A 26,683-nucleotide genomic window follows, 5' to 3' on the forward strand; every position below is an offset into this window, starting at 1 on the left:
TGAAGTCCGGGATGCTTCGACGATCAACTGGATAGAGCAAACTCGGCCAAGACAGTGTTGAGAGCACGTAGGCGGCGCAGCTTGGCCAAGAAGAAACCAGAATATCCGAATGGAACCGTTCTGGCAAATCTATCCTTGTCACTCAATTGCGTGATTCACACTCATCAAGTGATGGAGTGACAAATATGGCACGCAAAGACCAATAAACTAGATTATGCATCGAGATACTCCATAATACAGCTTGGCGCTAAGAAGCGGCAGTTAGTCACGAGCCGGCCTGCAGCCGTTCTGTTCGTTTGGTGGAGGGCTGCAGCTGTAAATCACGCTTGTTTCAATCCCTTCTTGGTGGCGGACCGTTGGGCCTTCTGCACAGACTAGTTCGGTTCCGCTGCGAGGTGGAGAATATTGGCTGGCCTCACGAGGAAGCTTTCTATATGATATGACGGGCATAATTCTGTCAACAGGGTATGATAGGAGGGAGTTCTGGCTTGCAGGAAGTGAGGTCATGTGGCGGCTGTAGTGCCAGGTACAATGAAAAGCTTTTTTTTTTTTTTTCTTAATACCACTGCGTATTTCACGCCAAACTTGGCATTTTATGTAAGCTTTCAATCTCGTTGAACTAATGACTTTCGCCCCTATTTATGAGGCATCGCGACTAGATATAAACGAATTCAGTCAAAGGAGTATCAAATACTAATGAATAGGTATGTCCTCTTCTTGGAAAGTTCACAAGATCTCCCTTCCAGTTTTAAGCGACTGCTAAAGGGGACTTCGGTATTCATCCGTGTAGCCGCGGACATGACTCACGGGGTGGCAAATGCATGTAACGTGCCGGTATGGATTCTGGTGCAACACCACAGGGATAAGAGACCACATAAACTGAAATACGAGTCGTGAAGTGGAACTTGTTATCTAATTCCATGATCTGAGCATGCCTCCTCGGGATGCATAGAGGTGGGGGGAGAAAAAGCAAAGAATTCGAGATGAGAGGCTGAAAAAAGTGATGCTATCCCAGGCTTGAAAGGGAAGGCAAGTATTCGGGTAGTGGAAGATCCGTGCATAGCCTCAGAACAGGATCGTATAATAGTTTTCTTGAAAGCCAATGAAGCAATTAGTCTGGAATATGGTCCTAATGGCCGTTACCGTGCTTGCATTAGTCCCCGCCCGTTGGGTTGCACTGATCTAACCCAATCTACACTAGCTACACCAGTTAGGATTATGATCGCCGTTGTATGCTTTTCAGTGGAGTCAGCTGAACTTGGCCCTGGGAGATTACCCTAAAAAACGCCGATCTTTAGCATATCCGTTCCGTTCCTGATTTAACCACTGTTGATCCAGATTGATCATATCATGGCGTCTCGGAGCTCAGAAGTAGAGTACGTGCAGCAGTTAACTTGAGGCCGGGCCGCCGGATCATTTCCACCGGCCTCATATCCGCCATGCGCGCCGTGCCGTGGCGAGCCGTGCCGAGTTCCTCCCTTACCCTGTATGTACCCTTGCACCACGTCTGACGTGGCTTGTTACTCTGTCACAACATTTGTCTTCCCACATTTTCTCATTCATCCTGTTTTTTAGTCTGTGGGGCGTTTCCTCGGGTGAGCTGCAGAGGGGCTGACTAGTGACCGGTGAAGATTTCTCAGCTCACCTAGCTTGTAAGCAATTAATTGATGCCCCGTTGATGAAATAACCTTATTCGATATTTCCACGACATCGATGGTAATCACAGATTGTAAACTTTTGGTTGCACATCAGGTACAATCATGGTCTCGTTGTCGTGCGACGACTCCTTTGGGCCATATGCTGGTGACTGTAGAGGCGGTTTCGACTTCACACTGCTTTTTGAGGAGTCCATACTCACCATACCCATTACTGCCTTGGTGCTTCTCGCTGCTCCGTGTCGAGTTCTGTACCTCTTGCACAAGAACAAAGTAAAGGTAGACAGCAGCCGCTGGCTGTACTGTAAAATTGTGAGTTGGTTGATGACTACGTCCCCTGGCCTTTATTTTGTCGCATGTACTAACAGCCTCACGACATTATGTCTTATCCTCCTAGCATCGCAGATCGGCTTTCTCATCTCGTGGACTCGCCCTTCCGCAGTCGCCACCAGAGCCTCTCTTCCAACTGCTGCCCTATCTTTCGTTACATCAATCAGCCTCTTGTGCCTATCCTACGTCGAGCACGTCTATTCATACCGACCATCAACAGTTCTCATCCTCTTCCTACTCTTCTCTGCTCTTTTCGATGCTACACGAACACGAACACTATGGCTCCAAGGCTACAATCGGCCCGCCGCCATTACCGCGCTCATCGCGACCGTGATAAAGATTGTCATGCTCGCTGTTGAGGCAATTGAGAAGCGTCGCTTCTTGCGGCCCCAGTACCGTGCTTTGCCCCCCGAAGTCACTGGTAGCGTCTTGTCGCACTGGTTCTTCTCTTGGCAGATACCACTGTTTCGCGCTGGCTATTCTAAACACTTAGAGATTGAGACGTTGTTTCCCCTCGAAAAACATTTCAAGTCTCTATATCTTCAGCAGCTTTTGCAGACAGCGTGGGCTAAAGGTCTGTCATCCGGCCAATTCCGCAGACAACATTTGGCTTACAAGATACTGACAGTGGCATAGCATCTAGAAAGGGCAGCCAGGCTCTGATGCTTACGGTCCTCAGGACCTTGAAGTGGCCTACTCTGTCCATCATCTTTCCACGTTTGTGCTTCATCGGCTTTACCTTTTGCCAGCCATTCCTCATCTCAGCAACCCTCGAATGGGCAGAGAACGGCAGTGACTCTGACGACATGAACCAAGGATATGGTCTCATAGGCGCATGGTTTCTTGTGTTCATGGGCCTAGCAGTGCGTGCATCTCTGACAATACAGGTGTATCTCACTAATGCTTCATGCTACAGGTGACGAGTGGCCAGTATCAACACCTCACGTACCGCGCCATCACCATGGCACGCGGCCAACTCGTCTCGATACTGTTCGACAAGGCTACAGATATCAGCATCACTGCTGCTGACCCTAGCGCAGCCCTCACCCTGATGAGTGCCGACATTGAGAGGATCGACACGGGATGGCGCACCGCCCATGACGTTTGGGCCAACTTGGTCGAGATTGTTATTGCAGTCTACCTGTTGGGACGCCAGCTCGGCATTGCATGTCTGATTCCTGTCGGAGCAGCAATTTGTGAGTCCACCCATTATCTATACATAGATGAGAATGAGGAAGGAAAGTACTGAACAGCCCCTGACGCGTCTAGTCTCCATCGTCGGGTCTGTTATCGCAGTCAGTTTCGTCATGGCTCGTCAAGCCGCATGGTTAGAGGCCATCGAAAAGAGAATCTCCGTTACCTCGCAGATGCTAGGCAGCATGAAGGGCGTCAAAATGTGTGGACTGACCGACGTGCTCAGCACTCGTATCCACGCCCTGCGAAACGACGAGTTGCGCATTTCCGGCAAATTCCGTAGGTTGTTAATCTGGAATATGGTCTTGGGTGAGTACCTACCTTCCATGTATCAAACCGCTTCGATGGAACGTTTGCTTACGAGACACCTATAGCCTACCTCGCTCCTATCTTTGCCCCAGTCCTGACCTTTGCAACGTACAGCCTTGTCGCCCGGTCACGGGGAGGAGACAACAACCTAGACATAAACCGCATGTTTACATCTTTATCACTGTTTGCACTGCTGAACGAGCCTATTTCCTCGTTTGTTACGTCGTTGTCCTCTTTGATGGGGTCCGTCGGGAGCTTTACGCGTATACAAGCTTTCCTCAATACAGACATTCGCGTCGACGGCAGAATCATCTCACATGGTAACAAGAGCGAAGGGTCCTTGACCACCAAGTCTTTACGCAGCGAGCAGGAGAAGGACTCGGTCTCATCCGAGAAAGATTCCAACCTTCAGAAAGACTCGTTGTTTGTGAATTCGTTGGACGGCAACTGTGTAGTTGTCAAGACAGGCGCATTTGGTTATGATACAACCCAGAAACCCATCCTCAGTGATATCAATGCCCAGGTTCCACTGGGAAAGCTCACTCTCGTCGTGGGGCCAGTAGGCAGTGGCAAATCAACTCTCCTCAGAGCATTTCTCGGAGAGGTGGCAGTCATGGCCGGATCTATCCAAATGATGAATTCAGAAATCGCTTACTGTGACCAAAACCCCTGGCACATGAACGGTACTGTGCGGGATAGTATCATCGCCTTCTCGCACGTCGATGAGCGTTGGTACCAAAAAGTCCTACAGGCTTGTTCTCTGACGGAAGATCTCGCTCAACTACCCAAGGGAGATCTCAGCAAGATAGGGAGCAAGGGCATCGTCCTCAGCGGCGGCCAGAGCCAACGAGTCAGTCTAGCGAGAGCTGTCTACGCACAAAAGAGGATCATCATCCTGGATGATGTCTTCAGTGGATTAGATATGCACACTGAGAATTCTGTTTTCCACAACCTACTCGGCACTCAAGGTCTCCTGCGACAATTGAATACAACCGTCGTCATGGCGACTTCTCGTGGTACGTTCAGTGCCCCATATCGGTCTTTACTCGTACTTATGCTAACTCGGTCACAGCAAACCGACTTTCCTATGCAGACCACATAATCAGCCTCGATGGCACTGGTATCGGCTGCGAGCAGGGAAGCTTCGATAAACTGACCAATGCTGACAACTACGTGTCCCGCTTGGCCGTAGCATCTGCGAACTGGACGTTTAACCAAGCAACTGCTTCCTCTACTTCTACCGAGCCCTCGGTTGATGCGTTGGTGGATTCAGAAGTAATCCTCTCGGATGAAGCCAAAGATGACGCTGGTCGTCGCACTGGCGACATGGCAATATACCTCTACTACATCCGCGCCATCGGCTGGATTCCAAGCTTGATCTTTGTCTTTGCTATCTGCGCCTTCATCGTCTGCCAGTCCTTCCCCACCATCTGGCTCAACTGGTGGGCAGCTGCCAACGCAAAAGATCCTTTTGCACGGCTGGGCTACTACCTGGGCATCTACGCAATGCTGGGTGGACTGGCGATTATCTTCCTAGTACTCAGCACTTGGCAGATGATTGTCACCATGGTGCCGTTGTCGGGCAACAGCTTCCACCAGAGTCTGCTAAAGACGGTACTCAACGCGCCCATGTCCTTCTTCGCCGCTACAGATGCTGGCGTCACCATCAACCGCTTCAGCCAGGATCTGCAGCTCGTCGATATGGACTTGCCTCTCTCAGCCCTCAATACATTTGCCACATTCGTGCTGTGCATCGCTGAGATGGTTCTGATCTCTGTTGGTTCATACTACACAGCCATCGCGTTTCCCTTTCTGTTCGCCGCCTTGTGGATAGTCCAACATACGTATCTGCGGACATCTCGACAGCTCAGATTCATGGATCTTGAGGCTAAGAGCCCATTGTATGCCCTCTTCACGGAATCTGTCGCTGGACTGGCGACGCTGCGTGCGTTTGGCTGGCGTGATGCACTTGAGAAGAAGCATCATGACCTCCTGGATCGGTCTCAGAGGCCGTTCTATCTTCTCTACGCCGCTCAGAGATGGCTGACTCTTGTTCTCGACTTGTTTGTCACAGTCATTGCTGTACTGGTCGTGGTACTTGTCACACAGTTGAGAGGTGTACTGCCGACTGGGTTGATCGGCGTGGCCCTTGTCAACATTATCCAGTTTAGTCAGCACTTGAAGCTGCTGATGACATTCTGGACGACCTTGGAGACACACATTGGTGCAATATCTAGGATCAAGTCCTTCACATCTGATACTGCTTCAGAGCATGAGCCGCAGGAAAAGGAGCAGCCGCCGTCTATATGGCCGTCCAAGGGCCAGATTGTTTTCGACAATGTTTCTGCCGGATACACGTGCGTTCATTTTGATCCAAAACTCACAACCAGTCACTGACCAGTTTGCTTGTAGCCCATCTGAAAATGTCTTGAAAGGTATATCCTTATCGATCGAGGCAGGTCAGAAAATTGGCATTTGTGGACGAACCGGAAGGTAATATGCTCTCATCATTCACAAGTCATGCTTAAGCTGACATATAGGCACTCGCAGCGGCAAGAGTTCCATGGTCTCATGTCTTTTTCGCATGGTGGACCTTCACGGTGGTCAAATTATCGTAGACGGGCTCGACATCAGCACGCTTCCCCGCGAAGAAGTTCGCGCTCGAATAGTCGGCGTGCCTCAAGATGCATTTATCATCGAAGGAAGCAGCGTGAGGTTGAATGCGGACCCTGCTCAAGGACTCTCAGATGCCGCCATTGAAGACGCCATGAGAGCCGTTGAGCTGTGGGACATCATAGCTGAGAAAGGCGGACTTGATGCGCCTATTGAAACGCTGCACCTTTCCCATGGCCAGAAGCAACTATTCTGCATTGCACGCGCTATCCTGCGCCCTTCGCCCATTGTAGTTCTCGATGAAGCTACCAGCAGGTAAGCTTATGAACCGTCCATTTGCTGCCGTCTTTGCATCAAATACTAACATTATGACTAGCGTTGACTCACATGTTGATGAGCTTGTGCAGCGTGTTATACGCGAGCGGTTTGAGAATCGCACAGTGATTGCAATTGTGCACAAGCTCCAGTCAGCCCTTGAAGACTTTGACATGGTAGCTGTGCTTGATAAAGGTGAACTGCTAGAGTTTGGACCTCCGCGACAGCTTCTGGAAGAGGGACCTGAAAACTCTGCATTTGCTGCTCTGTATAAGAGCCTGGGTACGGGAGACAAGGAAGCACCACAGGAATGATTTAGAATTAGATTCAATTAGAAACGTATGATGAAACATGGCACGGCTTTTCTTGGGCTCTATCAAAGGGATTCTGAGGCTGGAGCAATATACTTCTTCCCGTCTTCACAGCTTTTACTAGATGGGTTGGCTTAGAGCTTCAATTGTGATTACGCGAGATCTAAAATATGGTCACTGGCTGATCCCCAGAGAGATGGTGTTTTCTCAGGTAAGAAGTGGATAAACGGCTTCATGCGACCCAACGGGCCATTATGGTCTCTATGCTACATTGAGAGTCCGACTACGGGCTCACATCAAGGCCAGAGAGAATGTTGTTACACATGGAGGAATCACGAAAGCCTCCTATGTCATACTCTTGTGCTTGCCGCGTTACCCACTGTCGTATAGCCTCACTTTCAAATTTTCAGCATGCAGATTCATATTGCAAGGATGCTTCCCTGTTTGATTATTGTGATCAACCTGTGTAAGGATCATGGAGCGGATACTCACTTTTCAGCTGCAGCCACAACTACTAGATCATGCATTTGTAGCATGTTTTATATGCCGCACCATCATTTTATTGGGTCAGAGAACGACCGATAGCCTCACCTATCGAGATCAACATGGTGGCGCTTAAAATAAATATGATTGACTTGCAAAAATCTTCCCATCTCGAGGCGTTAGCTTGGAGCTCTGCTGTGTGACGTGAAGAGGCTTTCTGCATGCAGTAGTGGGTTTGGGGGGCTGGCTGGTCTGATGCTACCTAGGTCCCGGTTGTCCGCTGTTTTGTTTAATGCCGCGCCGAGCCGTGCCGTGCTTCCCGTGCCTGGACAGCTGTGCCTGGGGATTATTTACTATTTTTTTCAGCTTGCTCAGAGCCCTATAACGGCAGCGTGCTTCTACCTGTCTTGTGTAGGTCACCACCATTACATCCACCAATTAGTGTGCTGTCACAGGCTTTCGAGTATAGGTGGTCATGCGTCTCCCTAATAGCTTGATTCTTTGTTTCTTTACTGTCCTGAATGGGATATCGGCTTATCCTGGCCCTGCTGGTCCAGCAACACGGCCTCATTCCCTCAAACGCCTTTCAGAGTACAAGTCCTCGGGAGCAGGATGTAACTCTGCTAAAGATGTAACCATCAAGGCACCGGTAACGAATATCTTCCAGAGCCTCACGGACGAAGAATATGCCCATGTTACGGCGTATCTTCATAAGCAAAAAGACCTCAACTTGACGGCTGTAGTTAACTCGACCTCGTGAGTCACTCAGTTTCGCTTAACCCTCGAAGAAAGCTTTCTTCAACATCTTCTGTCTACTTCTCACATATAGCTATCGCGATACATCAGCTAATGGTGCCTAGTTGGGATAATGTCATCGTGTCTCTGGACTTATTACAGCCGAACAAGACAGATGCATTGGCATATCTTGAAGGCCATGGTCCTGCTCCAGTCCGCTATGCGAGAGCAACCCTCCAGTTTAACTCGAAGGCGCAGCCCTATATTCAAGAGTACATGGTCGGGCCGCTGCCAATCCGAAATGGTCTCACGCATCATGAGGAACTCAACTACATGTTCACATCTGGCCGAGGCCGAATCAATGTGTACAACGCTGATAGTGAAGCTATCGCTGCTTTCAACCTCAAGATTGGCACCGAAATAAAAGACATCACTAAGCAACTTCTCAACGGTGTTAGTATACCTTTCTAGTATGCCTCTGAGAAGCCCTCAACTAACCGTGCTAACAGACCGCAACCGGAGCCAAGACAGACAATCTGCTGATTGCAGGCAGTGACCCTCTGATTCATCGCCACGATAGGGTCTACCAGTGGAACGAGTTCTACTCTGCTCATACTGGCGAATTCTTCTCGGAGACGGTACTGCCCACCAGTCTGCAATTCAAGGTCGACCTTACGGGCCGAGATCCATCCAAGTGGAAGGTGGTAGGCTGGTACTACGACGGTAATTTCTGGCCAACGACTGCCGCCTTTCGCAAGGGCATCAAGACCTTGAAACGAAAGCCAGGACCAGTCGTTGACGGACCTTGGACTTCTACTGATCAGCAGGGCGATAGCTTTCTGCGTGATCACCTATACCCTCCCATTTCCGTCCAACCAGATGGTTCTCGGTTTGGAGTGGACAGAGAACAGAACTACGTTGAATGGAGTAAGTGCTTTGGAAATCGTTGTGTCGTAGATGTAGCTGACAAGACTTGAAAGTGGACTTTAGTTTCTTCCTCTCTAATCACAAAGAAACGGGTTTGCAGCTACACGACGTTCGATTCAAAGGCGAACGTCTGATCTATGAATTTGGTCTTCAAGAGGCTCTTGCGCATTACGCTTCACAAGACCCGTTACATGCCTCATCGGCATATCTTGATTCCTCATACGGTATAGGTACCAGTCAATGGAACCTCGTCGACGGCTTTGACTGCCCATCCCATGCTACCTATCTCAACACAACGTTTTACATCAGCGAGACTACTCATGTACACCCAAACAGTTTGTGTCTATTTGAGTACGATACTGGCTATCCTATCCAACGACACTTGACCATGGACCATGTGTCTGCGACAAAGAACATCGTCTTTACCATACGGAGCGTCTCTACGGTAGGCAACTATGACTATCTCTTTGAGTACACTTTCCACTATGATGGCTCTATCGCCGTTACGGTTCGCGCCTCGGGCTATATTCAAGGAGCCTTTTGGTCAGGAGACGGTGATTATGGTTATCATATTCACGATAATCTGTCGGGGTCTATGCATGACCATGTCATTAATTTCAAACTGGACTTGGATATCAAGGGCAGAAAGAACAGTGTGATGAAGACAGAGTTTGTACCTCACACTCAAGTGTAAGATGTCCTCTGGCTTTATACCTCAACCCGCTGACTTTGAACAGATATCCATGGTCTGATGGTCAATCGATAAATACAATGAAGGTTGACCACTCATACATTTCCAGTGAGGACGACGGCAAGATAAACTGGGCACCCAATGGAGCTACTTCATATTCTGTTGTTAACAGGGACAAACTGAATGACTTCGGGGAGGCACCCGGCTACTCCATAACCCCAAGTATGACACCCTCCCCATACACGTAGATTTATCATAGTAACTAACAGGTTCTACAGATAGCGGCAGCACTGCCCACCTTACTGTCAAGTCATCCTCAGCCCTCGGTCAAGCCGCCAACTGGGCTAATCATAACCTTTACGCCCTCCAGCACCACGACACTGAGCCAAAGAGCGCATATGCCTTTAACAGCCACGACTTGAATCACCCAGCTGTCGACTTCAACAAGTTCTTCAATGGGGAAAGTCTGGAACAGGAGGACATTGTTCTGTAAGTACCTGATACTTTGACATACCTGTCATTCAGAGCTGAGAATTAGTACAGATATTTCAATCTAGGCATGCATCACCTCCCCAACACAGCCGACCTACCCAACACTGTGACTACGAAAGCTGTCTCTTCCATGATGATCTCTCCGCAGAATTACTTTACCGGTGACCTATCGCGACGGACGGTTCATCAAGTTCGAATGTCCTTTGATAAGACTTCAAATGTTACCGAGGTGAAGAGGTTTGGTGTCAAGCAGCCGACCTGTGCGCTCGATATGGAGAAGATGGCGCCTGATCTGAGCAAGTTTGTCGGGGAGATTGAGATTCCCAAGTTTCCGTGGAACCCAAGTGGTAGTCTGCAGACAAACCCTGGTGGCTAAGTGAGAAGGATAGAGATTGGGCAATAGTGGTATTATATATTAGTGTAATAAATTAATTACATTATATAATTGCTTGTAACTCTTGTATTGCTTGTAGGTTGTAGGACTATAATGAGGAAGCTAATTAAGTAGAAATAATCATATAATAAATATAGTCCTAGGCCCAGAAAGGGATATATTTTAAGATACTTCTTACTATTAGATAAGTTATTATCCTAATTCACTATTTCCTAGTTAATAGGTAGATTATTATTAACTTGAGTTAGGGCGATATTACTAATAGTTTATTAATAAGGATTAATAGATATAGGTATTATATTTCTTGATACTAAATTTAATATATTATAAGATTTCTTAAAAGCCTTAGAATTATTTATATTAATTATATAAGAATATATTAATAAATATTCTTATAAATTATAAGAAATAACTTTATTATATACTTAAATAGGTATAAAAACATTAAAATATATTTAATATGTTAAATAAAAATATAATAATAAAAATTAAAATCTAATAGCTATAGTAAAAGAGATTAATTTATATTATATAACTTAAACAGAAGAGCACCTATATTATATATATCTTATTTATATTTTACTACTTATATAGGTATTTATACTTTACATCTTATATTAAAATATAAGCCTTGGAGATAGCTTATAATAAACTTATAATATAACTTATAACTTATATTAATCCTATATTACTTCACTATAAGCTACTTAATATAAATATATTTACTTATTTAATATTAAAGATTACTTAGCTTATTAGCTATTAATAAGACTTCTTGATTTTAATAAGCCTAAGTTATACTATTAATTATTAAGACAAATAATACTTTATATTATATACTTTATAAATATACACTCAACATAGACTAGTCTACTTATGTTTATTTAGAAATCTAACTGTTATATATAGTAGATAGGTAGATTAAACGGCTCAAGCTTGCCAATACCGGCGCGAAGAGGAAGTTAACATCTAGGTAATCAAATAAAAGTGCTTTCGCCTCCTGTAATGGCGCATAGGAGTTGCTTCTCTTTCGGTAAGGATGGTTATACATTTAAAAGATTATTATTGCCTAATTTATATTCAGGATTGGCTTAAGATGCTGCAAAATCATACTAAATGGCAGTGGCCTCGTGAATGAGGTTGTAGCAACAGGCCGGGGTGACATGGTTCTGCCTGTCTGAAGGGAATTATAGATCGGTAAGACTTAGTATAGCAAATAGGAGATAAAAAAGGGCCCCAAGTCTTGGCAGCGTAACCCAAGCCAGGACGAGGTATAACTTCTGCTGCATGAGGCTTCTACCACCTCCTGTGAATTACTACCAATATGGAATATCTGAGTAGTGTGCGGCTGTCTCGACCAAGCATCGTCTACAGATTAACCCAGGAATGTCTCAAACTAATTCTATATCCCTTCTAGGTCCTAACTAAACAAGGTTATAAATATTGCAAACTAACTACTTTCTATATTACATATTATAAAGTGCGATTTGAAGCACTAGAAATGCCTGCACTGACGCCGCCATTGAGACAACAAATGAACTCCACCATTTTGATACAAAACAGTAGAAAAATGGCGAGAAAATCGTTAAAACCACTGCGAAACCGCTTGGCAAGAGCCAAGCAGCCACGGGTACTGTCTTACCCCTCATAAGCGAAAATGCACTAACACAAAGACTGAAGACCTGCAATATGCAGCCCTGAAGGAGAAAAAAGAAATCTTCTTCTGCCCAAAGACCAGGCTTTCGATCTGAGAAGTTCCAAGCATACGCGAGCATTGGGCCGCTACAGAAGACTGTAATAAAGAAAGTAGTCCATAGTATTATAGAGAAAGCCTTAGAGCCCTATAGTAGATTAGCAAAAGTTCCATCAGGCGAGGTACATAGAGATTAAGTACTATATTCTCATCTGTTGTTGTGACCTTGGATACTGAGGCTTTCGAGGATAACTCCCTGAGATTCTCAGAGATGCTTTCCCTGATAAAAGAATTTAGTATGATATCAAGACATATGGTTTGGTCTATATCTTACCATGTTGGCAACTGACGATTTGTAGACAGTTTTTCGTGAAGGAGATTAATTATCGCATCCAGAAACAAATATTTATCTCCTATCGCATTCCTTGTCAACACGTCAAGGCTCCCTTTTTCGGCAGCCAGCTTTAATGCTGCTGGCAGAGGAGATGCTAATTTCTCAAGACCTTTGGCAGAGGCTGTTGCAATTTGGTAATTTTCCTGGTCGTTGCTTGTGGGATCTTGTCTGAATAATTCACGGTGCACAGCAGCGGCAAAACCCCATTCCCTCAAAAGTTCCCGATCTTTTAGATAGCCTACTGAAAATTGATACTTGCCGCCATGGACGTCAAGTAGGTCGCGGTCAGCCTTTTCAAGGCGAATCAAACGCTGTTGCTCATCGGGCTCCCTCTGGTCCTCGTTTAGAGTGTGGTTTTGCAGAACCTGGGCAGAACCTTGAAGAATTCGGCATTCGAGGCGGCTGAATATGTGTGCCACCTCAAGAAGCTCGATATTCTTTAGCGGGGGCGTATACCTGCTGTTGACTGGAACGGGCTGTATGTCGGATTCGAGACCTGTTTATGCCGTAAGCCTTTGGCCAAATTATCTGTTGTACATTTACAAACCTGGATATTGTCTTGGAAATCGCCGGCGAATGCCCTGCTGTTGAGCTACGGTCGACATGGTTACGGATTGACTCTGGTCTCAAAAAGAGGTGCCTCCTTGTTGGACTTTATAGGAAAGTGCAGAATGCACTGCCTCATAACCAAAAGCAAACACGCTAGATTTGAAAGAACATAGCCACTTGCAAATACGTCATTGGCGCACATATATACCAAAAGCAAGGCCTCAATGGTCTCACCCAGCCACTCGGCCTAGTAAGCTGTCTCGCCAATCACATCGATTTCAACACTTTCCAGCGCCTGGCCCTCTGCACAAAGATTGGGCGTAAGTATGAGGCTGACGCCTCGTAAGATCAGGACTGGACGCCAAGAGTCAAAAACGGGTGCAGGATTAAAATAGCTTGTTACCTATACCGCCTTATAAGGCTCATTTCTCTAAACTAGGATCACAGTGCCCTGGTAAAGTACAATGAATAAATCTCAATCTCAAGTAGTTAATAACAATAGGAACTAGGTAGTAGAGTTCTTTTAAATGCCCCACTCTACAAGGGGTAGAGTTCTTTTTCATCACAACTAATCATAACCTCGTAGACTATATCATTATTCCAGCTTCAAATTCAAGCGAAAAGGGACTTTTACGCATCTTAATCAGGCCATTACCCCTGTTTTCCTCTTTTACTTGAAAGAGGGCAAATAGTGAAACTGCCGCGGCAGGGATGTCCCGGTGGCGCTGATAGTCTCAGAATCTAGACTTATCGAAGTCTAAAGCATCATACGGTGGCGAATACAGGAGCGAGCCTCGAAGTTTAAATTGCGCTAAGTCAAACGCGAACAGTTCTGGTGCTACAGCACTTATGCATAATCCCTGAATATTGCCTATGGCTCCATGTCTCTATTGGGCGTCTCTCTTAAGCAGAGTACCAGTATTAAAACTAGACACAGCCCAGAACAACTTAATGCTGCCAGACTAGTAACTGATAGCACTTCTCCGAGTTAACAGCTGCACTAATCTCCGCGAAAGCTTCGCGAAATAAGTATTCTAAATTATAAAATCTCATTATTATAGAGAAATAAAAAGGATTATGTAGATTCAGACTGATCTTGAATGCCCGTGGGTAGACAAGTTAAATTATATCATAAGCTGGTGGTAAGCAGCCCTGCAAATGAACGTGTAAAAGGTCTCGTTAGTCTATGTAGTCACAAGGCTGAGATGCCGTCTCTCAGCTGCACAGGCCTTGTGCCGAGGCCGACGCCACAATTTTCAGCGCGAGAAGAGACCAATAGGAACACGCCTCTGGGCCTCTATGGGTGCAATCAGGGATCTAAAGATGTGTTTGCTAGTGAGACAACCTTGATTCTTTGATGCCGAGATGCCGTTGTCCCTCTACTGGCGCAGGCCTTTTATACAACTAACTTCCCCAGAATCTCTCAACTGAACAGCGAATGCTAGCATCTTCAACATCTTTATTAAGAACTATCAGCAATTTTATTATGTATCTGTCCACTTTCCTCCTTATTCAAGCCTGCAGCCTTGTCTGTGCGCAGGTTGTCTCCCCATATCCAGTATCAAACTGTGATGGCCTAGCTGGGACGGACCTTCAATGCCCCGATCAGCCCGGCTGCTGCTCGGGTGGCGCAATGTGCTGCGCCGGAGGCTGTTGTCCATTATCTGCCATTTGCGTAAACAGTGGCACGTCTAATGAGCAATGCTGCGATCTCTCGGATAAGTCGCTCTGTGGAGCAGCTGTTACTGACTCGGTAAGATTCCTATCTCGTGATTTGGATACGCTGCATATCCGGTGAGTTCCCGTTGTCTGCACAAGTACTGATACCTATTACTGCCAGTCCCCTGCTTGCCCAAACCGCCGCCGGCATCCATCCATCAAAGCTCTGCGTCGGGGTTGACAGTGACTGGTACTGTCCCTGGGATGCTGTATGCGATAACTCAGGCGGAGGCTGCTTTGGTGGAAGAGTTAAAAGAGACAACTGCGATATACAGGCAACAGAGACGGCAACAGAGACGGCAGGAGAAACATCAGAAGACACAGCAGCAGAGACAGCAGCAGAGACGGAATCGGACACTTTCACTGGGGATTACGCAACGACCACGGGGTCCTCCGCTGCTACTACATTGGTAGATACATCGACCTCTCATTCAGAGACCAAGACTTCGCTTGCCGCATCTGGACATAATCTTTCAGCTGCATTCCTTACCATGGCTTTTATTCTTGCATTATATTAGTCTGATCTACGGTGATGAGTTATAGGAATTGACTAGTATCAACTTAACACATCTATGCATTAAGATAATAAAGAAAGAGACTTACTTAGCTACTACGGTTTATCTGCAGACCACCACTTAGATTGCGGGTAATATAAGGAATCTCAATCTCAGCCTATAATCACGACACATAGTCAGGATTCATTTGAACTAAGTCGGCTGTCGGCAGGCATTAGTGTCTTCTTATGAGTTTCAAATCGGACTGTGGCATATATAGTTCAGCACTTCGCGGGCTTCAACGTGGTCTTATGTAGCCAACAACACAAATTATCCAACAATATTCTTCAGGATTAGTCGCACTTGTTCTATCCTTGAAGAGAGTATCAGGGTTACCCAGCAAAAGTATCATGTGGCCCCCCTGAACATAGCTCAAGGCATAGCGCCCATTGCCCAATATCACATCGTAATATTATTAAATCTTAGAGTTCTCCTTGGCATCGAAGTAGTTACACTTTAGAAGTACAAGCTTTTCGTTATATCGAAAGATGTCGAAACGGCCGAATTTCGAGCTTTTATCATTCTTTTACTCAGGACTTACACGCTTAATGCAAAAGATGTTGAAGGCCAATGTGCCATTAAAGTTCAACGGCTTGTAACTTGTTGGTATCCTCTGCCTTCCCAGCATCGCGATCCAAGGGGCCAATTAGTGTTATCTTCCCCATGGCTCAGATAAGGAAAGGTGTAGAGCATAAAAAGGCGGGCTATTTGGACGGCAATTTAGATAACAAGCGAATGGTAGAAGCTCCAAGCGCATACGCTAAAACGCGGGGAAGTGCACCAGTCGCTCCAGATTTCCATCTTGAGAAGTTCTTCAGATTACCCCGTCTACGATAGCTTATCTACAGCAGCCCATGACCTCATGTGGCTGATATACATTTGCAAGTAGGTTGGTCAATCTGCACAACCATGGTATATGTCAAAAGCTAGTTATCGTTGTTAGCGTTCGGTAGTCGGAAGTAGATCTGGTGCAAGTCGCCTGAACATTCTACAATCGGGATAGTTTATTCGAATTAAATGCTGCAGATAAGCGGATCTTGATAGTGAATCCGAACTCAACTACAAGCGTTATTCACGCAAACAAGGTTGAAACCATTATTAGAGCAGTGAATCGAAACGGGCATATATATCTCTTGATATCCGCGTTACCATCGCTGCCATAGCTCGGCGTCAACACTCAAGTAACCCCCAAGATCTTTGTTCCTATCCAATCTCACTTCATTTCTGCTATAATGGATGCCAAAAAAAAGTGACCTAGGCATCGCACCCGTGGAAAGCCACCGTCCTGGCTCCCTACTAGACACCGAAAAGCAACCGGTAGTCAATGAGTTGGTTGAGAAGTATGGACAGACCCAGCGTGGTCTAAAGCCCCGTCACGTACAGCTCATGGCCATCGGTGGCTCAATCGGAACTGCACTATGGGTAGGCCAGTCATCTAATTCTATCCATGACTAAAAGCTGATGAGAACCAGGTCGGTATCGGAGGCTATCTAAGTCAAACCGGACCGCTCTCTCTTATTCTGGGATACGCATTCTGGGGTGTTTTCTTCATTTGGCCCACGTACCTGTGCGTGGCGGAAATGATAGCATATCTTCCCGTTCGCGGCTCGATTTTTGAACTTGCCTCTCGCTTCGTCGATCCAGCTGTTGGCTTTAGCATGGGCTTGACCTATTTCTTTGGGACGAGTATTCTTGTTTGTGTTGAGTATAGTGCAGTTGCCGCTGTGGCTGAGTACTGGGATAGTACGACAAATCCTGCTGTCTGGATAGCCATTTCAATGGTTATCTGTATTCTTCTCAATGTTGTTGCTATCAAGTAAGTATCCCAATACGCAGTATTACAACAGCAAATAACCATTTAACAGATGGTATGGCGAAGCCGAGTTTGTTCTCGCCATAACCAAGGTGTTCTTGCTGATTTTCCTTGTCCTCGTCACTGTCATAACAATGGCCGGCGGAAACCCTAAAAGTGATGCCTATGGGTTTCGTAACTGGAAGGACGGAGCCATGCATGAATATTATGCCAAAGGTCCCGCTGGGAAATTTCTCGGCTGGTGGTCTGTTGTTATCTATGCGGCATTTACTATCGCTGGACCTAACATGATCGCCCTTACGGCCGGTGAGATCCAGAACCCTCGTCGGACTATTCCCCTCGTCCCGCGTATGATATTCTACGTCTTGTCGGGTTTTATATTGTCGGAGCCCTTGCTGTTGGCATTATATGCTCTTCGAGAGATAAGAGGCTCATTAGCGCTATCGCAGATGGCTCTTCTGGCGCTGCTGCTAGCCCGTGGGTAATTGGTATTCAGAATCTTGGAATCGGATTCCTGCCTCACTTCATCAATGCTCCCATCCTGGTGTCTGGGCTTTCTTGTGGCAATGCTTATCTTTTCGCCTCTAGTCGAACGCTATACGGCCTTGCGAGAGGTAAGCCTGATACGCTCCTTATCGAAACTGATTACACCACTGATAAGGCTTCTAGATCATCAAGCTCCCAAGTTTCTAATAAAATGTGCCAGATCTGGAGTCCCAATCTACTCTACCGCGGTGGTCTTGATCTCTTGCGTTACTTTCCTTGTGGCATCCAACTCTGCTACAGAGGTCTTCTTCTGGTTCGTTGACCTGACCACCACCGCTTTCATCGTCTCATATAGCTTTATGTTACTTGCATATATTGGGTTCTACCGCGCTCGCAAAGCACAAGGTCTCACTGATGAGTCATTCTACTATGTTGCGCCTTATACACCATACACTCCCATCATGGCGCTCGCTCTGGGGTGTACGGCGATCTTGTTTGTAGGCTTCGATGTATTCAGCCCGTTCAGTCTGCGAGGGTTCATCACTTCTTATTTTTCTGTTGGTTTCACGGCGTTTATGCGTCTGATTGGCAAGATCAAGTATTGGAGAGAGGGTAGGGGCGTAGTCAATCCAAAGAATGCAGACCTGATCACTGGTAAGGCTGAGATTGATGAGGAATGTAGGCAGTGGGTTAAAGGAGGTATTGAGGAGGTTGAGAAGGCTAGACTGGCTGAGATGAACTGGGCCAGGCGAACTTGGGAGAGAATGTGGTAATCATAAGGTAGTCAGCGCTGGTGTGAAGTGCCCCGTATTTGAGTAAACTACCTTGAAGGTGAAAGTGCCCGTTTATCCGCGTATCCTTTTGACCGATATCATGCAGTTTCCACAAGACATAGACCTCAAAATACAGTCCATGTATATAGTGCCCGATGACTGTATATACTAGGTCTCAGATATTGAACCACGGGCATCAAGCATCCGATGCTTTCTTGATCGCCAAGATTTGCCGTCTTGGTCGAAAATGACACTGTGTATTTCTTTATGAGAGATACTTACGCCAGGACAGGGGGCATTTATAAAAGAAAAATACATAGTTAAGTTTAAGACAGCTTAAGGTAAGAGCTATAATATTTTATTACCTATTATTTAGTATAAAAATAAGAATATAAGTTTAAGGTAGACTTATAGACCTGTTTTATATTATAGTAATAAGAATATTACCTAGGTATAAGTAGTATATATATTTATTAGTTTAATTAACCTATAAATTTATAAATAAATAATAAACTATTATTATAGCTTAAGATATATTTATATTATATTAAACCACTATAATCCTAATACTAATAATTCTTTAAAGTTTTATAACTTCTGTAAGATCTAGATTCTACTAATATTATAGTAGAAAGCTTATTAGAAATGCCGATCCTAGGAAGATAAATGATGACATGTAATAATTTAGTCTCGTGCAGCGCAACGTAATCTTTACAGTTCGACAGGCCATCTTTAAAGTGCGAGGAAGCTCGTGGCTCCAATTGAATTTTATCCGCACGACTGGCAAGGCATTGAAAACCGAGATTATCACCACCCCTGGAGAGGTTCTCTTTCTTGCTGTCACAGCCACGCCTGAATACAAAGCTGGTGACTACTACAATTTTCAACACATGGGTATTGCCGACTACTATGGAGATGGTAAGGACTTCGATATGTCAAGCTGGAACTTCCCAGGTATTGCAGAGAGCTGCTTCGGAGGACCAGGCTCTTGCCCATACAATCTACAGCCATCTGTAACTCCAGCATCCTTTCCACTGCTAGTGCAAACCCCAAATGAGACTCTAGCTTGCTCACTCCAAGACACAACCTACGACGAATCATTTAGATCAGCCGCGGATATACAGAGTATTATACAACCTTATAACCTCACTTGGAGAAAGCCAGCCAAACTTACAGTATATCACATGCCCACCCAGGCATCCTTTGTTGGCACCGATCGCAATGATAGGATGGCCTATGGAATGATAGCCCAAGCTTTAGCCAACCTTCTAGGTGGGGCTATTGGTCGACAGAAGACGAATCTGACTGAGACCGGGGATCCGGTGGCTCAGGTATTCACCGTTGGCACTTTTATTATACAAACCGCGCTCATCGCAGCTATGGATATAATAGTTAACACTAGCGGGAGTTCGAAGGATGTTAACATCAACGTGCAGCTTCAGCCTTTTCCAGAGGCAAATCGGATGCTTACTCGTAATATGTCGGTGGGGCAGTTAATTGAAGAATTGTCAAGAAATCAAACACTTAGTCTCTTCAGCGATCCCAGATTCCGGTAAGAACAGTCGGCTTTTATCCGTTTCCACCTCTAACTAGTAAACCTCGAGATCTGCCAATAGTACAAACAGGACTGTTGCCCAAGAATTGTCAGTAAACGTCTGGGAGTATTGGAAACAGAATCTATGGAGCCCTAACGGCCTGGCAATCCTAGCAGCGGGCTTTGGGATTGTGATTGGATTCCAAGCTTTGTATCATAACCGCACAAGCCACAATATAAGCTTTAGTACGATCCTAGCAACGACACGGAACAGAACCCTCGATGGTTTGATTAAAGACTCGTCCCAAACAGGGGCTCAGATAGTGACGGGACTTCTCAAAGCGAAATTGGTATTTGGTATCTTGGAGAAAAGGGACGATAGTGTTGTAGCTACGACTTCGGGTGGACTTCCAAACGAGATATTCCGTTTAACCAGAAAATAGCTTGGAATATATAGCACATAACTACACACGATAGCACCTTTAAGTTGCCTGTGAATAGATACGTTTGAGGTCTATTTTATAATGGAAATTGTCCAACGCTTCTCTTTTTTATTAACCATGAATGAAGAAAGCTTGATTCATGTTGCCTCTCAATTGACCATTTGTTATTGTCTGTACAGCTTGTAATTAATTGAAACAGCGACATCTTTCCGTTCCATCACTTTAACATAAAATTCAGATTACAGACTTATGACGACATATTCACCTACCCTGGCTAGCCTTATGGGACAGCGGGATATTTCTCCGACCTTAAATGATGGGGTAAGTGAACTCGCTTCCCCGCGTTTTTCTCCCTTCTCTTCTTCACAATCATCTTATAATCAATAACTGTTTATAATCTCTTAGCAGGCTACAGATACTAAAAAGCTAAGGTAAAATTCATTCGTAGCCGACAATGAGACTCCGGTACAATAAGGCTGACATGAGCTAGAACATTCGTCACCATGCCTCACTTTAGCTTCTTAGGAGAGACCTCGACTTCGGCCGACACTATCATTCAGATGTTGAATGAAACTGACCAGACTCAGAAAGACGAAATGACAAAGAACTGGCGTGACCATAAGCTGCAGGAACTGAATTTTGTTGGAACACTTGTACGTGACTTCTAAATCCCTTCTTCTAGTACCCACTCACCGAAATTCTAAACAGGGCGCTCTTCTCGCAAGTTGTCTCAGCACAACAGGTTCCTGGCCAGATGTCCTCCCCAACGGCCGCAACAAGCCCTGGTCAGTGCGAACGATGTGGTTCAGCGGCCTCGTGTTTGCCCTCTTCTCAGTAGTAATTGCAGGCGTTCAGAGCATGAGACTGCACCGCCTGTCTGCTCATCCCGACGGCCTCAGCTTGATCCGAAACAGCCTTGTTCGAAAACGGCAATCCGATAATAAGTCTCGACCCAGCTGGCTACAGGTATACGCATGGGAATTCAGCCTTGCGTTTTTAGTCTTGGCCATATTTTGTATGGTAATCGGTTTGACAACTCTGATATGGGCTGGCACCGAGTTTGGGCCCTCGAAGCCTAGAGAGGATGGCTGGTGGGATGGCAACTCCAAGGCAAGTGATGTTCTCCATGTCACTGTGTACTTTACTAACACCAGGGCTTTTAGATGGCGGTGACCTTTACGATTGTCCTCGGATTTGCGTCTTTAATCTTGGTCCTATCGCAGTCTGCTCTGTCAAAAAGTAATGTAATTAGGCTATGATGACTGAGTTCTGGCGATCTCTCAGCTACATGAAATGTCGGAGAAAACCCATCAAGATTCAAGGCAGAGAGCTATTCGGTGGGCTGGTTCGGCTCCTGACTATTGCCAGCGGAAGAGTCAAATTCCAGTGCCCGTAAAACCCAGAAGTAAAAGCTACAAAACGACCAGCTGACTCTTCTTTGCATCGTTTACTCATTAATATTGAATGAAGCCTTGCTATGGAAAAATGCCAGTGTATTGTATTCTAAAAAAGGTAGCTATAAACCATGCTTCTCAAGCCTTACGCACTAACCGTAACTGAGTCAAACCAGGTATCTTCAGTAGTCATACAATCAATGCCAATGTAGAGACTCAAGCCTCCGGCAGCAACTTGAGCTTGATTATAGTTGCAAAAGTTTGAGATCTGTTGCCATGTGTTTGCAGAGGAAATAGAAAAGTCCATTTGTTGGGCGGTACCACCATTATAGCCACACCAGATAGAAGCTTGATCGCATCCGGAGCCTGTGCGCACCCAAGCGGACACCGAATACGTGACGCCGGGTTGGAGTGAATTGAACGGTTGCCAAATGTAGTTGGTTTCAGAGGTCAGATGCCCAGAGCTTCTGCCATCGTGCTTGATAGTGGCATCGAGAGCTAGTGTTCCATCGTTCACGAGTTGCCAGGGTGCCGTAATCTCGTCGTCAAATTCGCCGTTGAGGATATACTGTGTAGCAGCAGTAGCTTCGGTGGTGGTAGTGGTGGACCCCGACACTTCAACTGTTGATGAGACCTGGGTTGTTGAAAGGGTGGTGGCAGGATCAGTCGTTGACAAGATCTCGGTTGTTGAGAGGATGGCGGTAGTGGTGACATCATCGGAGGCAGCAGACGTCTCAGTGCTGCTCTCAGATTGAGTTACAGTGATGGTCTCGTCCTCGGTGGACGAAAGAACAGTAGAAGAGAATGCGGTCTGGGTAGTCATCGAAGCCTTCAAGGTAGAAGTGAGCGCCTCGGTAGAGGTCGAAACATCCCTAGACCTGGAGCTGACTTTGCAAGGGCTAGCATTGGAGCTAGACATGAAGCAGGCCGCCACAAAGGCGGCCACAAGCGTCTTAGAGGCCATTGTAAGAGAGCGAAATGAATCAGAAAACGAGTGTAATTGAAGGACAAGTAACGAGCGACAAGTGAGCAAAGATGGACGAGATGCTGATATTTTACGAAAAGGGCCTTTGCTTCTTCTTATTGTTGCTAAAACTTCTACGTGATTGGTGGACGCTGTTCATTCACTTCAGCTCTAGTACTGTTCGGTGCAAAACTATTGGCAGTCTAGACTTAATAGAGCCTTGCTAAACCAGCCACTGGAGCTATAGCTAATAGTTTTACTTTAGCGAAATTTGCTACTAATACAGCGGCAATTAATAACAAGTACAAAGAGCAGTCTTGTATTTCATACTAGTATTAAAATAAGTAATATCCTTTATATTAATAATATGTTTTATTTAAATCTTAGTAGTTTTTATAATTACCTTACACTTTGCGTTAGCAGTTTTAGGTCTATTGCAAGCTATTTTATAGTACGGAGTAGTATATAGTAACTAAATCCCGGCAATATCTTAATGAAGAAAATATCCTTCTAGAGGGAATCTACTAATTTATAAGGCAAAGTCTGGCTGCTGGGGTTTGGTTATGAGACGAGCCTTGATTCGCAGTTTTACTTGAATATCTTAGCCGTTTTGGGTTTGTTATCTCTGCAGCTAGGGTAACCCTGTCGCCTTTTTTATTCTTCTTGAAGGGCAGGTAGAAGGAGAATCTCTCAGACTAGTATTAACTCGCCAATTAAGTTAAACTTAAATAATGATGCCTACTTTACTAAGGTGCTAAGAGTGTAAATATAATTTTGTCCCAGAGTTATATGCAACTGCGCCAACATATGCCAATAAGTAGACCTTAGCAGGGATATGAAGCTCTGAGCAAATCGCTAATGATTTAGCTTTGCACTGCCTCGCAAAGTAATCCTTATCCAAGCTGAGATCCGGCTACTTATTAACATTCTCCTTTGACCTAAGGATGAACTTTATTCTCTATGTGTGTGCCCTTAATAAGCAGGCCAAATCTTCCCTCAAGCTTAGGATTTTAAGTGTTTTCTATTAAGATTTAGTACACCGGGTTTAATAAAAGTTTCTATGTATTATGGTATATATCTATTCAAGCTACTGTAATAGAGCTTTATTATTATAGAGATGCTTAGGTAAATATATTCGAGATGTGGTGTATATATCCGGCTATTAATATATGTTAGTGACTATCTCAAGTGACTTTAATCTCCCTTAATATGGTGTAAGGATTGTTTGCAGAGGTTTCAAAGTTCTTTGAGTAATTGTGCTCTGGATCTTGCTAGGGCTGGCTACGAGAGAACATGCACTAAGATGCCTAGCTCGCAGGCGTTGTTAGGATCATTGACACGATGCTGGCTCTTCGCCGCCGAGCCAAAAGTGGTAGATCCTATTATGCGATGGTTACACTCACTGCTGTTGATGCGGTGCAGCTCGAGCAAGAGGTCGGCCTTTGCCCACCCGGAACTGTCAAAAAGATCCAGGGTACGTACAAGTTTGCACCCATGACTCCGGATTTGCATGTTGGAGAGCTTCTCTATATCCTGAGTGACTCCTGGGCCGAGCACCCGGACATTTTGCACAGAGGATACATGGTTGAGTTTGAGACGGCTTGGGGCAAAATTTTGTCGCCTATTATTCAGTACGAGAACGAGTGTAAGTCCAAGGTGGACTCACGAACCTGTTCCGTACTGTAGCAATGAGAATGTCGCCTGGGCATGAGCAATGTATACATATCTCAGGATAGTTGGCCCGTGAATTTATAAAGAAATGACGGGCCGTCTTTATAGCTAAAGATGTACTTGCATTATATTAAACATCCGCAAGCCCAATACCGGTAGTTTTTCAAAGTTTATAACTTCCGCGAGATCCGGATCATACTAACGTCGCAGTATAAAGCTTGTCAGAAATGCTGATCCCAGGAAGATGAATGATGACATGTAAGAATTTAGTCTCGTGCAGCGGACAGCCAATGAACAGCGCCACATTCCGAACATGCCAATCGGCTAATTGAATGTCTGATCCTTTGATAAGACCTCATAAATACCACTGCGCCCTCACTTTTGCGACACTTTCATCTCTACTACAAGTCAGGCGTAAAGGAAGCCAGACGAAAAGGAAATGAAGCACGTCAGTGTTGCCATCATAGGCGCCGGTGAGTAATCGCGCGACATCTCATAATGATCTCTAACATGTCAAGGTCCAACGGGCATTTCCATGCTCAAGCAGCTTCTCCAAGATGGCTTCAGCGCAACGTTGTTCGAGAGACGTAGTTCCGTCGGAGGTTTATGGGCATACGATGCAAATAATGGGTGGACTACTGCTTTAGCATCCACGAGTGCGAATATTAGCAAGTATACTTGTGGATTTACCGATTTTCCAATACCAGACAGTACGTTGGGCCTGGCTCTGCTGACGTGATGTCGCTTACTGCAACTAGAGTATCCTGTCTATCTCAGTGCAGCGAACTTTCAAGAGTTTATGCAGAGTTACGCTGAGCACTTCAAGCTCACAGAGCACATCTCGTTCAATAGCAGTGTTCAAGTTGTCAACCGCAACAGCGACGATAGTGGGTGGGTAGTACAGGTTGAGAAAGTCGGGACGGGAGAAACAGAATCTCGCCCATTTGACAAGGTTGTTTTCTGTCATGGCTATCAGACTCAGAGAGTGATGCCGACGTTTCCAGGGCAGGATAAGTTTGAGGGAGAGATTATACACTCGCAGCAGTACCGAAGGTTCGTGACACTCTGATGCGCGATTCCCTGGAACATACTCACCAATAAATTCTAGCCCAGAAGCGTTCCGGGGCAAAAGAGTGGTAATTCTCGGCTTATCCACAACAACAGGCGAGATCACGCCACAAGTCATCAGCACAGCGAAAAAGGTCTACGTCTCCCATAGAAGTGGCCAAATGATGGTAAAACGCATGCGTAAAGGACGGCCGACAGACCTATTGATCTCGTGGAGACGCCGCCAGATTACACAATGGATGGCAAGAAACGTACCTAATTTCTACAGGTACTTAGCAGGCTGGGGAGCCAGACTTCTCTCGTCTCAATTCTCAGACGTGAAACTTGACCCGGAATGGCGGATTCAGTCATTCCGTAACCCGACGTTGCGATTACCGGGTCTCATCCAAGATATTGTTCCTCATCTGCAAGACGGCAGCTTGACGAGTTTGCACGGGATCAAACGCTTCTTGGGCGGACGATCAATCGAGTTTGATGACGGGACTGTAGTGGATGACGTGGACAGCGTTATCCTTACTACAGGCTACCGTGCCGACTTTTCGGTCGCTCCTTTCATTGAGAAGAGTATGCCAAAGTCACCTAGCTATCAGGGACCCGCCATTCAACGCCTATACATGAATGTCTTTCCCCCAAAATACGCAGACAGCTGCGCGGTGCTTTGCTACTCAGCATATGGCAAAAACAACGGTTTCTCATTCAGCGATGTCATGAACATGGCCATCTCAAACATTTGGCGAGGCGTGAGCAAATTGCCGCTTTATGGAGAGATGGAGAAATGGGTTGACGGGCATCAAAGATGGGTCGCAGCAAACTGGGTCCGCGAGCCGCATCTAGACGTGAGCATGGTCAAACAGTATGAGTTCCAGCCCTGGATGCACGAACAAGCCGGAACGGGTATGGAGAATTTGGGATGGGGATGGGCAGGGTGGAAGTTCTGGTGGAAGGACAGGGAGATGTATAACCTCATGAATCACGGTGTAGAGACGGCTCACATGTTTCGGTATTTCGAGACGGGCAAGAGAAAGACGTGGGAGGGGGCGAGGGATGAGATTATTCGCCAGAACAGAATTGTTGAGGAGAGCTTTTCTGGGAAGAATAAGAAGCTGAGGGAGGAATAGGTTACAGCCAAGCCACAAGATCTTTCTAGAACTACAACTCCTATGTCTTGGGCCCGGCATT

At 45.8% G+C, this 26,683-nt stretch overlaps 7 protein-coding genes across 9 annotated transcripts; 5 read left to right on the plus strand and 2 right to left on the minus strand.

The window, feature by feature from the left end:
- Window positions 1–1,760: 1,760 nt before the first annotated feature.
- FOXG_13025 (uncharacterized protein) lies at window positions 1,761–6,885 on the plus strand (the record flags this gene model as incomplete). 2 transcript variants are annotated; one of them, XM_018392969.1, is made up of 10 exons in its annotated part: window positions 1,761–1,959; window positions 2,053–2,559; window positions 2,622–2,848; window positions 2,902–3,181; window positions 3,255–3,488; window positions 3,554–4,504; window positions 4,561–5,845; window positions 5,901–5,981; window positions 6,039–6,416; window positions 6,478–6,841. In XM_018392969.1, 10 exons carry the CDS (start codon window positions 1,761–1,763, stop codon window positions 6,728–6,730), a joined length of 4,395 nt encoding a protein of 1,464 aa, XP_018251597.1. In that variant the 3' UTR covers window positions 6,731–6,841. The 2 variants fall into 2 exon arrangements, with proteins under 2 accessions (XP_018251597.1, XP_018251598.1); XM_018392970.1 differs by having other exon boundaries at window positions 4,561–5,981; window positions 6,478–6,885.
- Window positions 6,886–7,553: 668 nt separating this feature from the next.
- FOXG_13026 (uncharacterized protein) lies at window positions 7,554–10,525 on the plus strand. The gene is made up of 7 exons (XM_018392971.1): window positions 7,554–7,966; window positions 8,071–8,398; window positions 8,455–8,872; window positions 8,926–9,562; window positions 9,610–9,785; window positions 9,842–10,052; window positions 10,107–10,525. Exons 1-7 carry the CDS (start codon window positions 7,686–7,688, stop codon window positions 10,429–10,431), a joined length of 2,376 nt encoding a protein of 791 aa, XP_018251599.1. The 5' UTR covers window positions 7,554–7,685; the 3' UTR covers window positions 10,432–10,525.
- A 1,305-nt stretch (window positions 10,526–11,830) lies between these two features.
- Window positions 11,831–13,229, minus strand: FOXG_13027 (uncharacterized protein; the record flags this gene model as incomplete). 2 transcript variants are annotated; one of them, XM_018392972.1, is made up of 4 exons in its annotated part: window positions 11,831–12,290; window positions 12,344–12,422; window positions 12,477–13,032; window positions 13,084–13,229. In XM_018392972.1, 4 exons carry the CDS (start codon window positions 13,139–13,141, stop codon window positions 11,916–11,918), a joined length of 1,068 nt encoding a protein of 355 aa, XP_018251600.1. In that variant the 3' UTR covers window positions 11,831–11,915. The 2 variants fall into 2 exon arrangements, with proteins under 2 accessions (XP_018251600.1, XP_018251601.1); XM_018392973.1 differs by having other exon boundaries at window positions 11,831–12,422; window positions 13,084–13,142.
- A 3,365-nt stretch (window positions 13,230–16,594) lies between these two features.
- Window positions 16,595–18,430, plus strand: FOXG_13028 (uncharacterized protein; the record flags this gene model as incomplete). Its single annotated transcript, XM_018392974.1, has 5 exons — window positions 16,595–16,780; window positions 16,831–17,174; window positions 17,224–17,519; window positions 17,621–17,785; window positions 17,841–18,430. The coding sequence occupies 5 exons, from the start codon at window positions 16,595–16,597 to the stop codon at window positions 18,428–18,430; spliced, it is 1,581 nt and encodes a 526-aa protein (XP_018251602.1).
- A 2,343-nt stretch (window positions 18,431–20,773) lies between these two features.
- Window positions 20,774–21,957, plus strand: FOXG_13029 (uncharacterized protein). The gene is made up of 4 exons (XM_018392975.1): window positions 20,774–20,838; window positions 20,898–21,060; window positions 21,116–21,517; window positions 21,571–21,957. The coding sequence occupies exons 2-4, from the start codon at window positions 20,911–20,913 to the stop codon at window positions 21,664–21,666; spliced, it is 648 nt and encodes a 215-aa protein (XP_018251603.1). The 5' UTR covers window positions 20,774–20,838; window positions 20,898–20,910; the 3' UTR covers window positions 21,667–21,957.
- On the minus strand, window positions 21,883–22,837 carry FOXG_13030 (uncharacterized protein). Its single transcript, XM_018392976.1, has one exon. The coding sequence runs from the start codon at window positions 22,763–22,765 to the stop codon at window positions 21,947–21,949; it is 819 nt and encodes a 272-aa protein (XP_018251604.1). The 5' UTR covers window positions 22,766–22,837; the 3' UTR covers window positions 21,883–21,946.
- Window positions 22,838–24,106: 1,269 nt separating this feature from the next.
- Window positions 24,107–26,622, plus strand: FOXG_13031 (uncharacterized protein; the record flags this gene model as incomplete). Its single annotated transcript, XM_018392977.1, has 4 exons — window positions 24,107–24,410; window positions 24,789–24,909; window positions 25,214–25,323; window positions 25,601–26,622. The coding sequence occupies 4 exons, from the start codon at window positions 24,107–24,109 to the stop codon at window positions 26,620–26,622; spliced, it is 1,557 nt and encodes a 518-aa protein (XP_018251605.1).
- Window positions 26,623–26,683: the final 61 nt, after the last annotated feature.

Source organism: Fusarium oxysporum, chromosome 9, assembly GCF_000149955.1.
Source record: "Fusarium oxysporum f. sp. lycopersici 4287 chromosome 9, whole genome shotgun sequence".
Classification (NCBI taxonomy): Eukaryota; Fungi; Ascomycota; class Sordariomycetes; order Hypocreales; family Nectriaceae; genus Fusarium; species Fusarium oxysporum.